Genomic DNA, 13,638 nt, shown 5'->3' on the forward strand with positions numbered 1-13,638 from the left:
ACTCAATGACCAAACTAAATGGCCGTACTAAATGGCTATACTAAATGAATATACTCAATGACCAAACTAAATGGCCGTACTAAATGGCTATACTAAATGACTATACTAAATTACTATACTAAATGACCAAACTAAATGGCTATACTAAATGACTATACTAAATGACTATACTAAATGACCAAACTAAATGGCTATACTAAATGGCTATACCAAATGACCATACTAAATGACCATACTAAATTACCAAACTAAATGACTATACTAAATGACTATACTCAATCACCATACTAAATGGCTATACTAAATGACTATACTAAATTACCAAACTAAATGGCTATAGTAAATGACTATACTAAATGACCATTCCAAATGACATTACTAAATGGCTATACTAAATTGCTATACTAAATGGCTATACTAAATGACTATACTAAATTACCAAACTAAATGGCTATACTAAATGACTTTACTAAATGGCTATACAAAATGACTATACTAAATTGCTATACTAAATGACTATACTCAATCACCATACTAAATGGCTATACTAAATGACCATACTAAATGACCAAACTAAATTGCTATACTAAATGACTATGCTAAATGACTATACTAAATGACGAAACTAAATGACTATACTAAATTACCAAACTAAATGACCAAACTAAATTGCTATACTAAATGACCAAACTAAATGACTATTCTAAATGACCAAACTAAATGACTATACTAAATGACCATACTAAATGACCATACTAAATGACCATACTAAATGGCCGTACTAAATGGCTATACTAAATGACTATACTAAATTACCAAACTAAATGGCTATACTAAATGACTATACTCAATGACCATACTAAATGACCAAACTAAATTGCTATACTAAATGACTATACTAAATGACTATACTAAATGACTATATTAAATGACCAAACTAAATGGCTATACTAAATGACTATACTAAATGACCATTCCAAATGACCATACTAAATGGCTATACTAAATGGCTATACTAAACGGCTATACTAAATGACCAAACTAAATGACTATACTAAATGACTATACTAAATGGCTATACTAAATGGCTATACTAAATGACCATACTAAATGACCATACTAAATGACCATACTAAATGACCAAACTAAATGACTATACTAAATGGCTATACTCAATCACCATACTAAATGGCTATACTAAATGACTATACTAAATTACCAAACTAAATGGCTATACTAAATGACTATACTAAATGACCATTCCAAATGACCATACTAAATGGCTATACTAAATTGCTATACTAAATGGCTATACTAAATGACTATACTAAATTACCAAACTAAATGGCTATACTAAATGGCTATACTAAATGACAATACTAAATGGCTATACTAAATGACTATACTCAATCACCATACTAAATGGCTATACTAAATGACCATACTAAATCACCAAACTAAATTGCTATACTAAATGACTATACTAAATGACTATACTAAATGACCAAACTAAATGACCCTACTAAATGACCAAACTAAATGACCAAACTAAATTGCTATACTAAATGACCAAACTAAATGTCTATTCTAAATGACCAAACTAAATGACTATACTAAATGACCATACTAAATGACCATACTAAATGACCATACTAAATGGCCGTACTAAATGGCTATACTAAATGACTATACTAAATTACTATACTAAAGAACTATACTAAATTACCAAACTAAATGGCTATACTAAATTACCAAACTAAATGGCTATACTAAATGACTATACTAAATGACCAAACTAAATTGCTATACTAAATGACTATACTAAATGACTTTACTAAATGACTATATTAAATGACCAAACTAAATGGCTATACTAAATGACTATACTAAATGACCATTCCAAATGACCTTACTAAATGGCTATACTAAATGGCTATACTAAACGGCTATACTATATGACCAAACTAAATTACTATACTAAATGACTATACTAAATGGCTATACTAAATGACTATACTAGGGTCCTGTGTGGCTCAGTCGGTAGAGCATGGCGCTTGCAACGCCAAGCGTCGTGGGTTCGATTCCCGCTGGGGCCACCCATATGTAAAAGTAGTGGCCCCAGCCGACTTGTAAGTCGCTTTGGACAAAAGCGTCTGCTAAATGGGATATATTATTATTATTATTATACTAAATAACTATACTCAATGACCATACTAAATGGCTATACTAAATGACCATACTAAATGACCATACTAAATTACCAAACTAAATGACTATACTAAATGGATATACTAAATGACTATACTAAATGACTATATTAAATGACCAAACTAAATGGCTATACTAAATGACTATACTAAATGACCATTCCAAATGACCATACTAAATGGCTATACTAAATGGCTACACTAAACGGCTATACTAAATGACCAAACTAAATGACTATACTAAATTACTATACTAAATGGCTATACTAAATGACTATACTAAATGGCTATACTCAATGACCATACTAAATGACTATACTAAATGGCCATACCAAATGGCTATACTAAATGACCATACTAAATGACCATACTAAATTACCAAACTAAATGACTATACTAAATGGCTATACTAAATGGCTATACTAAATTACTATACTAAATTACCAAACTAAATGGCTATACTAAATTACTATTATAAATGACTATACTAAATGACCAAACTAAATGACTATACTAAATAACCATACTAAATGACCATACTAAATGACCATACTAAATGACCAAACTAAATGACTATACTAAATGACTATACTAAATGGCTATACTAAATGACTATACTAAATGACTATACTCAATGACTATACTAAATGACCATACTAAATGGCTATACTAAATGACCATACTAAATGACTATACTAAATGACTATACTAAATGACCAAACTAAATGACCAAACTAAATGACCATACTAAATGACCATACTAAATGACCATACTAAATGACCATACTAAATGGCTATACTAAATGACCATACTAAATGACCATACTAAATGACCATACTAAATGACCATACTAAATGACCATACTAAATGGCTATACTAAATGACTATACTAAATGACCATACTAAATGACCATACTAAATGACCATACTAAATTACCAAACTAAATGACTATACTAAATGGCTATACTAAATGACTACACTAAATGACTATACTAAATGACTATACTCAATCACCATACTAACTGGCTATACTAAATGGCTATACTAAATGACCATACTAAATGACCAAACTAAATGACTATACTAAAAGGCTATACTAAATGACCAAACTAAATGACTATACAAATGACCAAACTAAATGGCTATACTAAATGACTATTCTCAATGACTATACTAAATGGCTATACTAAATGACTATACTAAATGACCATTCCAAATGACCATACTAAATGGCTATACTAAATGGCTACACTAAACGGCTATACTAAATGACCAAACTAAATGACTATACTAAATTACTATACTAAATGGCTATACTAAATGACTATACTAAATGGCTATACTCAATGACCATACTAAATGACTATACTAAATGGCCATACCAAATGGCTATACTAAATGACCATACTAAATGACCATACTAAATTACCAAACTAAATGACTATACTAAATGGCTATACTAAATGGCTATACTAAATTACTATACTAAATTACCAAACTAAATGGCTATACTAAATTACTATTATAAATGACTATACTAAATGACCAAACTAAATGACTATACTAAATAACCATACTAAATGACCATACTAAATGACCATACTAAATGACCAAACTAAATGACTATACTAAATGACTATACTAAATGGCTATACTAAATGACTATACTAAATGACTATACTCAATGACTATACTAAATGACCATACTAAATGGCTATACTAAATGACCATACTAAATGACTATACTAAATGACTATACTAAATGACCAAACTAAATGACCAAACTAAATGACCATACTAAATGACCATACTAAATGACCATACTAAATGACCATACTAAATGGCTATACTAAATGACCATACTAAATGACCATACTAAATGACCATACTAAATGACCATACTAAATGACCATACTAAATGGCTATACTAAATGACTATACTAAATGACCATACTAAATGACCATACTAAATGACCATACTAAATTACCAAACTAAATGACTATACTAAATGGCTATACTAAATGACTACACTAAATGACTATACTAAATGACTATACTCAATCACCATACTAACTGGCTATACTAAATGGCTATACTAAATGACCATACTAAATGACCAAACTAAATGACTATACTAAAAGGCTATACTAAATGACCAAACTAAATGACTATACAAATGACCAAACTAAATGGCTATACTAAATGACTATTCTCAATGACTATACTAAATGGCTATACTAAATGACTATACTAAATGACTATACTTAATGACCATACTAAATGGCCGTACTAAATGGCTGAGCTACAGGCAGTTCGATTTGAGTATGTCATTTTAGGTCGAAAAAAAGGGCTAATCCTTTTAAAATAGGTGCTCTTGGAATAAAACTCAACAAGTACAGATTACACAACTGTTATCAACTCTCTCACGTGTCACAAACACACACACAATCCATGTGTACACGTGCACACAGACACAGACATGGGAGCATACATAGGAGCACTCTCTCCCCCTCTCACTCTCCAATATCTTTCCACTCTCTCTCTCTCTCTCTCTCTCTCTCTCTCTCCCTCTCTCACTCTCCCCTATCTCTCCACTATTTCTCTCTCTCTCACTCCCCCTCTCTCACTCTCCCCTATATCTCCACTATTTCTCTCTCTCTTTCACTCTCTCTCTCCTTGTTTGTCCTCCTCACCTGTCAACAACATTAACCCTCCAGAGAATCATTCCTTAATCGCCCCCCCCCCCAGTGTGTTATAGGTGGTTACAGTATTTACTGTAAAGCAGATTACAAGGTAGGTGATTTTGTTTTGAAAACACCTGACAGTCTCACAGGCATTCACCTCCAAAACTATTGACACCCTTGATAAAGATGAGCAAACTGTATGAAATAAAAAATGCAAATAGTGAGCCTTATTGTACACGGAGGACAAAAAGTACAGTTAGATTATTTGTTAGCCTACAATATAGCTCAGTATTCATAGTATATATTTTTACAGTCATTTGTACTCATCTTTATCAAGGGTACCCAAACTTTTTGGAGGTGACGGTACATATGCCCCTGCTAAGCTAGCCTGTAAAATACAGGTGGGAGACATAAACACAGAGTAGATGTAGGCCTAGAGCCTAATCCCTGAGAGCAGAGCGTGTGATGACTGACCTTAGTGTTAAAAGATAGAGATGGACAGAGAGAAAGAGAAATAGGGAAAGGAGAGAATAAAATATTGAGAAAGAAAATTTAAGAAATAGAAAGCACGAGAGAAACAGGAAGCAGTTTCAGATAGTCAAATAGAAAGCATGAGAGAAACAGGAAGAGGTTTCAGATTGTCAAATAGAAAGCAAGAGAGAAACAGGAAGCAGTTTCAGATTGTCAAATAGAAAGCAGGAGAGAAACAGGAAGCAGTTTCAGATTGTCAAATAGAAAGAGAACAAGAAATGTTTTGAAAATATAGAGGGGGAGTGAGAGACGTGTTTAATTTGTTTTATTTATTCAGGGGAGCCAAAAAATTAATAAACAACACTAATAAACCACAACACTTATAAACCACACCACTAATAAACCACACCACTAATAAACCACAACACTACTAAACCACAACACTACTAAACCACAACACTACTAAACCACAACATAAATAAACCACAACACTACTAAACCACCACACTAATAAACTACAACACTAATAAACCACTACAACATAAATAAACCACAACACTACTAAACCACAACACTACTAAACAACAACACTAATAAACCACCACAACTCTACTAAACCACAGCACTAATAAACCACAGTACTACTAAACCACAGCACTAATAAACCACAATACTACTAAACCACAAAACTAATAAACAACAACACTAATAAACCACCACAACACTACTAAACCACACCACTAATAAACCACACCACTAATAAACCACAACATTAATAAACAACAACACTACTAAACCACCACAACACTACTAAACCACCACAACACTACTAAACCACCACAACACTAATAAAACACACCACTAATAAACCACAATACTAATAAAACACACCACTAATAAACCACAACACTAATAAAACACACCCCTATTAAACCACAACACTACTAAACCACAGCACTACTAAACCACCACACTAATAAAGCACCACAACACTACTAAACCACAACACTACTAAACCACAACACTAATAAACCACAACACTAATAAACCACAACACTACTAAACCACCACAACACTACTAAACCACAACACTACTAAACCACCACACTAATAAAGCACCACAACACTACTAAACCACAACACTACTAAACCACAACACTAATAAACCACAACACAAATAAACCACAACACTACTAAACCACAACACTAATAAACCACAACACTAATAAACCACCACAACACTACTAAACCACCACAACACTACTAAACCACCACACTAATAAAGCACCACAACACTACTAAACCACAACACTACTAAACCACAACACTAATAAACCACAACACTAATAAACCACAACACTACTAAACCACTACACTACTAAACCACCACAACACTACTAAACCACCACACTAATAAAGCACCACAACACTACTAAACCACAACACTACTAAACCACCACAATAATAAACCACCACAACACTACTAAACCACAACACTAATAAACCACAACACTAATAAAACACACCACTATTAAACCACAACACTATTAAACCACAACACTACTAAACCACAACACTACTAAACCACAACACTACTAAACCACAACACTACTAAACCACAACACTACTAACCCACATCACTAATAAACCACAACACTACTAAACCACCACAACACTACTAAACCACCACACTAATAAACCACCACAACACTACTAAACCACAACACTACTAAACCACCACAACACTACTAAACCACAACACTAATAAACCACAACACTAATAAACCACCACACCACTACTAAACCACAACACTACTAAACCACAACACTACTAAACCACCACATCGCTACTAAACCACAACATTAATAAACCACAACACTACTAAACCACCACACTAATAAACCACCACACCACTACTAAACCACAACACTACTAAACCACAACACTACTAAACCACAACACTACTAAACCACAACACTACTAAACCACAACACTACTAAACCACAACACTAATAAACCACAACACTACTAAACCACACCACTACTAAACCACAACACTACTAAACCACAACACTAATAAACCACCACACCACTACTAAACCACACCACTACTAAACCACAACACTACTAAACCACAACACTACTAAACCACCACATCACTACTAAACCACAACATTAATAAACCACAACACTACTAAACCACCACACTAATAAACCACCACACCACTACTAAACCACAACACTACTAAACCACAACACACTAAACCACAACACTAATAAACCACAACACTACTAAACCACAACACTACTAAACCACAACACTAATAAACCACAACACTACTAAACCACACCACTACTAAACCACAACACTACTAAACCACAACACTAATAAACCACCACACCACTACTAAACCACACCACTACTAAACCACAACACTACTAAACCACAACACTACTAAACCACCACATCACTACTAAACCACAACATTAATAAACCACAACACTACTAAACCACCACACTAATAAACCACCACACCACTACTAAACCACAACACTACTAAACCACAACACTACTAAACCACAACACTAATAAACCACAACACTACTAAACCACAACACTACTAAACCACAACACTACTAAACCAACATACTAGTAAACATCAAAAAAGGTAGAAATGAAGTGATCTACGGGAATTAACAGAGGTCCAACCAACCTTCTGAATTAACAGAGGTCCAACCAACCTTCTGAATGAACAGAGGTCCAACCAACCTTCTGAATTAACAGAGGTCCAACCAACCTTCTGAATTAACAGAGGTCCAACCAACCTTCTGAATTAACAGAGGTCCAACCAACCTTCTGAATTAACAGAGGTCCAACCAACCTGCTGAATTAACAGAGGTCCAACCAACCTTCTGAATTAACAGAGGTCCAACCAACCTTCTGAATTAACAGAGGTCCAACCAACCTGCTGAATTAACAGAGGTCCAACCAACCTTCTGAATTAACAGAGGTCCAACCAACCTTCTGAATGAACAGAGGTCCAACCAACCTTCTGAATGAACAGAGGTCCAACCAACCTTCTGAATGAACAGAGGTCCAACCAACCTTCTGAATGAACAGAGGTCCAACCAACCTTCTGAATGAACAGAGGTCCAACCAACCTTCTGAATGAACAGAGGTCCAACCAACCTTCTGAATGAACAGAGGTCCAACCAACCTTCTGAATGAACAGAGGTTCAACCAACCTTCTGATAAAGGATGCAGTGATATTAAACCTGTGACATGTGACAAAGCACAGCCTGCTGTGTTACATCACATCCTGGGGCTGTAGAGCGGTGTCTGCTGCAGTCTGATAAATGGTGTCACCAGATTCAAGAGCTGGCAGGAAGGTTGCCTGTGCAACCTGCTTCTTGCTATTTAGGGAGAGGCGTGATCTATTTTTATAAAAAGAAGTCTACTTCAAATCTCAGGTTCTGAACTAGCTCATTCGTATATTTTTTTAATATATCAGAATTTTTTTTGTCAGTCCAAACGCCCAGATATTTACAGGCGGGGGAACCTGCTCGCTGAAAGAACCATCCAATGCATAAATGTGTAAACCCCATCTCAAATAGTTTTATGAGAATTAGAAAACAACTAAATAACTCCCAATTTTAAATCAACAAGGGCTTTCTGCAACGCGAAACAAAATGAGATTGCAGCTCTAACATAGCCTTGGCCGGTAGTAGGGGAAATAGCGGACATCTTAGTGTCATGTACGTACATATGAATATTTCAGGTTCTTGCAGATAGACCAATATTATTCATATAAATTAGTAAATCGTGAGGACAGGTATCAAAATGGACCCCTGCGGGACATCTCTAGTGATCCATCAGAAAGCACACATTATTGTACAATTATATATCTAACCACTTCTAAGACTCCTGATTGACGCCTGTTTCAGACAACCGAATGAGTAGGGGATGGTCAACAGTGTCAAAGGCCTTGGTTAGGTCTGTAAATATGGAAGCACAGTGATTCCTACGATACAAGCAATTTAAGAAGATTGTAGCAGCCGAAACAGTGTTATGTCCTGGTCTAAAACCAGACTGTTTCAAAAATAGGAATAGAATCTGAAGTTTAAAAAGATTCTTAGCTGAGAGTTTGCAATGGATTCTAATACTTGCAAGACAAGATAGTTTAGAAATTGGGTGGTAGTTATCTTGGTCAGAAGGGGGATGGGGGGGGGGGTATTGTTAAATACAAAATGTGGGTTAAAGGTTCAACAATGAGGGGGCCAGAAAGCTGCAGTAGAAAGGGGTTAAGCCAATCAGCTGTGGATTTTTTTTTTACATACATTATGTACAAGGCACTTACTACATCAAAGACATAAAATGGTTCACATGAAAAGAATGGTCAATTCCTGGAAGTGCATCATTCCCTGTTATTTGTTAAAATATACTTTTTAACAAAGAAAAAATGTAACCTTTATTTAACTAGGCAAGTCAGTTAAGAACAAATTCTTATTTACAATGAAGGCCTACCCCGGCCAAACCCTGACCCGGACGCCGCTGGGCCAATGGTGCACCGCCCTATGGGACTTTCAAACACGGCCGGTTGTGATACAGCCTGGAATCAAATCATTCTGTCTGAATAGACACCTCTAGCGCTGAGATGCAGTTCCTGGTACCACTGCGCCCCTCGCGAGCCCAGAGGTGAATAAAGGAGTCCATCTAATTGAACTATAGGTCATTTCAGAAATCATTCTTTCAAATAATTGACCAGCTGAGGAAAAATGGTGAATAAAAATACAACAATGACAACGAGGGGGTGGAGGTTTTGTTTTAAAGATTTCACCAATTTCCAGAAATCAGACAAAACAGGTTTCGTAACGGAAATGGAGAATTCTATGAAGCCGAGTATTTTCGAATACGATTTTTTTGTTGTTGTAATTATCCAGCGCGGATTTATCTTTCACCCGAAACAATGTGAAGGACTGTGTCCTGTAAACGGGCGGGGGGGGTATCGGTTGAGCCTGCTGCAGCGAGTGGATTAAAACAGGTTGAACTCTGTTCTCATTTCCCCAGACAGATACACGCACAGCTTTGCTTCACTCACTCACAGTCACTCATCTCAGGCCAAGTCTTCCGTTCTCCAAACATTGTGTATGAATCAGAATCCGTACCTAGTCATTGTTGTTCAATATAGTGATTTCCTGTCTACTTGTCTGAGTGCATATGGTTGTTTTACTCTGTCTCTGTCTCTGTCTACTCTGAGGCAAAATTGTCAATGAAAATCCAATGCTTTTTCAGAGCAGTCCTGATTTAATCCTAAAGTCCTGTGCAAATAGCCAAGAGAAGCGTTTTGAATTTCACGGCCGTGTGTTGGGACAGGGACAGAAAAAAACGATCCGCTTGCCCGTAGCCAATAGTCTGTCTCTCAGGTGTTGGAAGTCCCGTCTCTACTCAGCCCATTGACACAGCTTCATGTCATGTGTACCAGCATGAACAACCATCATTTGGAGCTCCAGAATGACCTTAAACCATCATTTGGAGCTCCAGAATAACCTTAAACCATCATTTGGAGCTCCAGAATGACCTTAAACCATCATTTGGAGCTCCAGAATGACCTTAAACCATCATTTGGAGCTCCAGAATGACCTTAAACCATCATTTGGAGCTCCAGAATGACCTTAAGCTCTCGAGTAATGTCACCCACTCTGGCACCAGGATGACAGAATGTATCTGCACCATCGAACTCCGAGAGTTCTACTGCGGCACATCGAGCTTCCCCAACAAATCATTGAAGGGTGTGCAAGGAGCAGCGAGGAGCGCTGTTGCCTAGAAGAGGGGGTATTGCTGGGGGGGGCAACTAGTGCCTCCATAGGCTCAGTGGTCTGAAGTAGCAGGAAGTCTGGAAGGTGATGCAGTCCCCACGTGCCTCAGGGTCTCCAGGATCAGAGCGGACTCCTGGGACCAGACACCTCCAGCAAAGCTGTTTATCAGGCAGATCCTCCGAGGCAGGAAAGGACCACCCAGGTTTCCTTTGGGTCCTTTAACCTAACTAACTTGGCCCCGTCTCTGTGGTGAAGTGGAGTTGAACAAGACACCTGCTCCAAGAAGTGGGACAGATCGACTACGCCCCAACTCTCCAACAACCTGGGCGAGAGAGATGTTTCAGCCTCAAGATATGTTAAGCCTGGGCTGCAGCTAAATTGGTGAGCTTCTTCTCTCCTTCAGCTCATTGGATAGCCATCTGAACGTCCTTCTGCTCTCCTTCAGCTCATTGGATAGCCATCGGAACGTCCTTCTGCTCTCCTTCAGCTCATTGGATAGCCATCGGAACGTCCTTCTGCTCTCCTTCAGCTCATTGGATAGCCATCGGAACGTCCTTCTGCTCTCCTTCAGTTCATTGGATAGCCATCTGAACGTCCTTCTGCTCTCCTTCAGCTCATTGGATAGCCATCGGAACGTCCTTCTGCAGCCGCCCGACATTATCCATCATCCGGTCACACCAAAGGGACTTTTTACAGACATACCCCCTGTTCCGTATACGCTCGATCTTCCACGCTGTCCCTCTGGTTAGTGAACATTTCACAGAAGTAGCATTGGACAGTCAATGCTTGGCCATTGATATCCATTGGATAAGCCGTCAGTAGCCATAATGCTAAAACTAAAGAAGGTTGCACAGGCCATCGGTTGATACACTCAAGTAAGTAAAATATTAAATATCCTATAAATTAGGATAAAATAGCTCACAGATGAGTTTAACTACTCGCTCCAATATTGTCTGGAAACACAGCATGCTTTACATCGTCCCAGAATGCAATGAGAGAGAGAGATGAGGGGAGATAGAGCGAGAGAGAGACAGAGAGAGATGAGGGGAGATAGAGCGAGAGAGAGAGACAGAGAGAGAAACCATCCTGTAATGTTGGAGAGATGTCAATCATTTCCATGCAGGTATAATTTTAATAGTGATGTTTATAGTTTTTCTTGACCACCAAACTTGAACATTTGAAACTGTCACATGGTCATGTGACAGACATACAGACAATGGTACCATATGGATAAAACGAAGAGTACTGGGACAGAGGCAGAGAGCAATAAGAGATGGAAAACAGACTGGCAAACTAACTGACAGACAGACTGACTGGCAAACTAACTGACAGACAGACAGACTGACTGACTGACTGACTGACTGACTGACTGACTGACTGACTGACAGACTGACTGACTGACTGACTGACTGACTGACAGACTGACTGACTGACTGACAGACTGACTGACTGACTGACTGACTGACAGACAGACAGACTGACTGACTGACTGACTGACTGACTGACTGACTGACTGACTGACTGACTAACTGACTGACAGACAGACTGACTGAATGACTGACTGACTGACTGACTGACAGAACTCACCAGTAGGGGTTTTGTGGTGAGACCCAGGTGGTCAAACTCCTCTTTCTCTTCCCAGGCTCCTTTGCCATCTCCATTTGACGAGGCAGTTACAGGGGCAGCCGTCGGGTCCTTTGGGTTAGACTGCCCCGTCATCACCTGAACAGGGTCAAGATTCATCCTGAAAACACACAATCACCCCGTCGTCCCAGTGGTACAATCTACCTGTATAGTATTGTCTATGCCACCTCTGTGATCTTCCCAAAATGGTACAATCCCTATGGTAATATCCAGGCAAGAGGTCCTGTCCTGTCCTCTCCAGCCGTGGGCTCTAACGCTGTCCACTACAGTGGTGTGTCTGACACAAGAGCAGCTGCACAAGTATCCCTGCAGTGTTCGCTCTTCAGTGTCTCCTCTCTTCAGAAGTAATGCTGCAATTGCATTGCGCAACTCATAGTCGGGTACAGTCTATAACACACACACACAACAAACCCCTACCTCACACACAGTCACAGGTTGTCTCACACACTTATGTTCTTTTGGATTACCTCTCTCATACACACAACCGCTCTCTGTTTCTCACACATTCGCACACACAGACACTCTCACGCAATGTCACAACCAGGCTGACTCACACATACACACACACAGGTTGTCCAGTGTGGATCCAATCCAGTGTAGCGTTGAATAGTGTTTTTATTGGTGTTTTTCTATGCTGCTAAGCCTGCTCTCCCTCCACTGTTGCTATGTTGTTGTCCTCTGTTCCTCTCTCTCTCTCTCTCTCTCTCTCTCTCTCTCTCTGCCTCACTCACTCGCTTTTTCTCACACCTCCCAATCTGTCCCATTCAATCACTCTCTCTGCTCTCTCTCTCTCTCTCCCTCTCTCGCTCTC

At 38.0% G+C, this 13,638-nt stretch overlaps 1 protein-coding gene across 1 annotated transcript in view; it reads right to left on the reverse strand.

The window, feature by feature from the left end:
* Positions 1 to 12,929, reverse strand: part of LOC135533593 (cytosolic 5'-nucleotidase 1A-like) — a gene marked incomplete at both ends in the record, with an annotated part of 51,551 nt that extends 38,622 nt beyond the window's left edge. Inside the window, one exon of the mRNA XM_064960882.1 lies at positions 12,771 to 12,929. Within this exon, the coding sequence (XP_064816954.1) occupies positions 12,771 to 12,929 (159 nt within the window). The remainder of the gene's footprint in view (positions 1 to 12,770) is intronic.
* Positions 12,930 to 13,638: the final 709 nt, after the last annotated feature.

This window comes from Oncorhynchus masou, unplaced genomic scaffold (genome assembly GCF_036934945.1).
Source record: "Oncorhynchus masou masou isolate Uvic2021 unplaced genomic scaffold, UVic_Omas_1.1 unplaced_scaffold_2489, whole genome shotgun sequence".
NCBI lineage: Eukaryota > Metazoa > Chordata > Actinopteri > Salmoniformes > Salmonidae > Oncorhynchus > Oncorhynchus masou.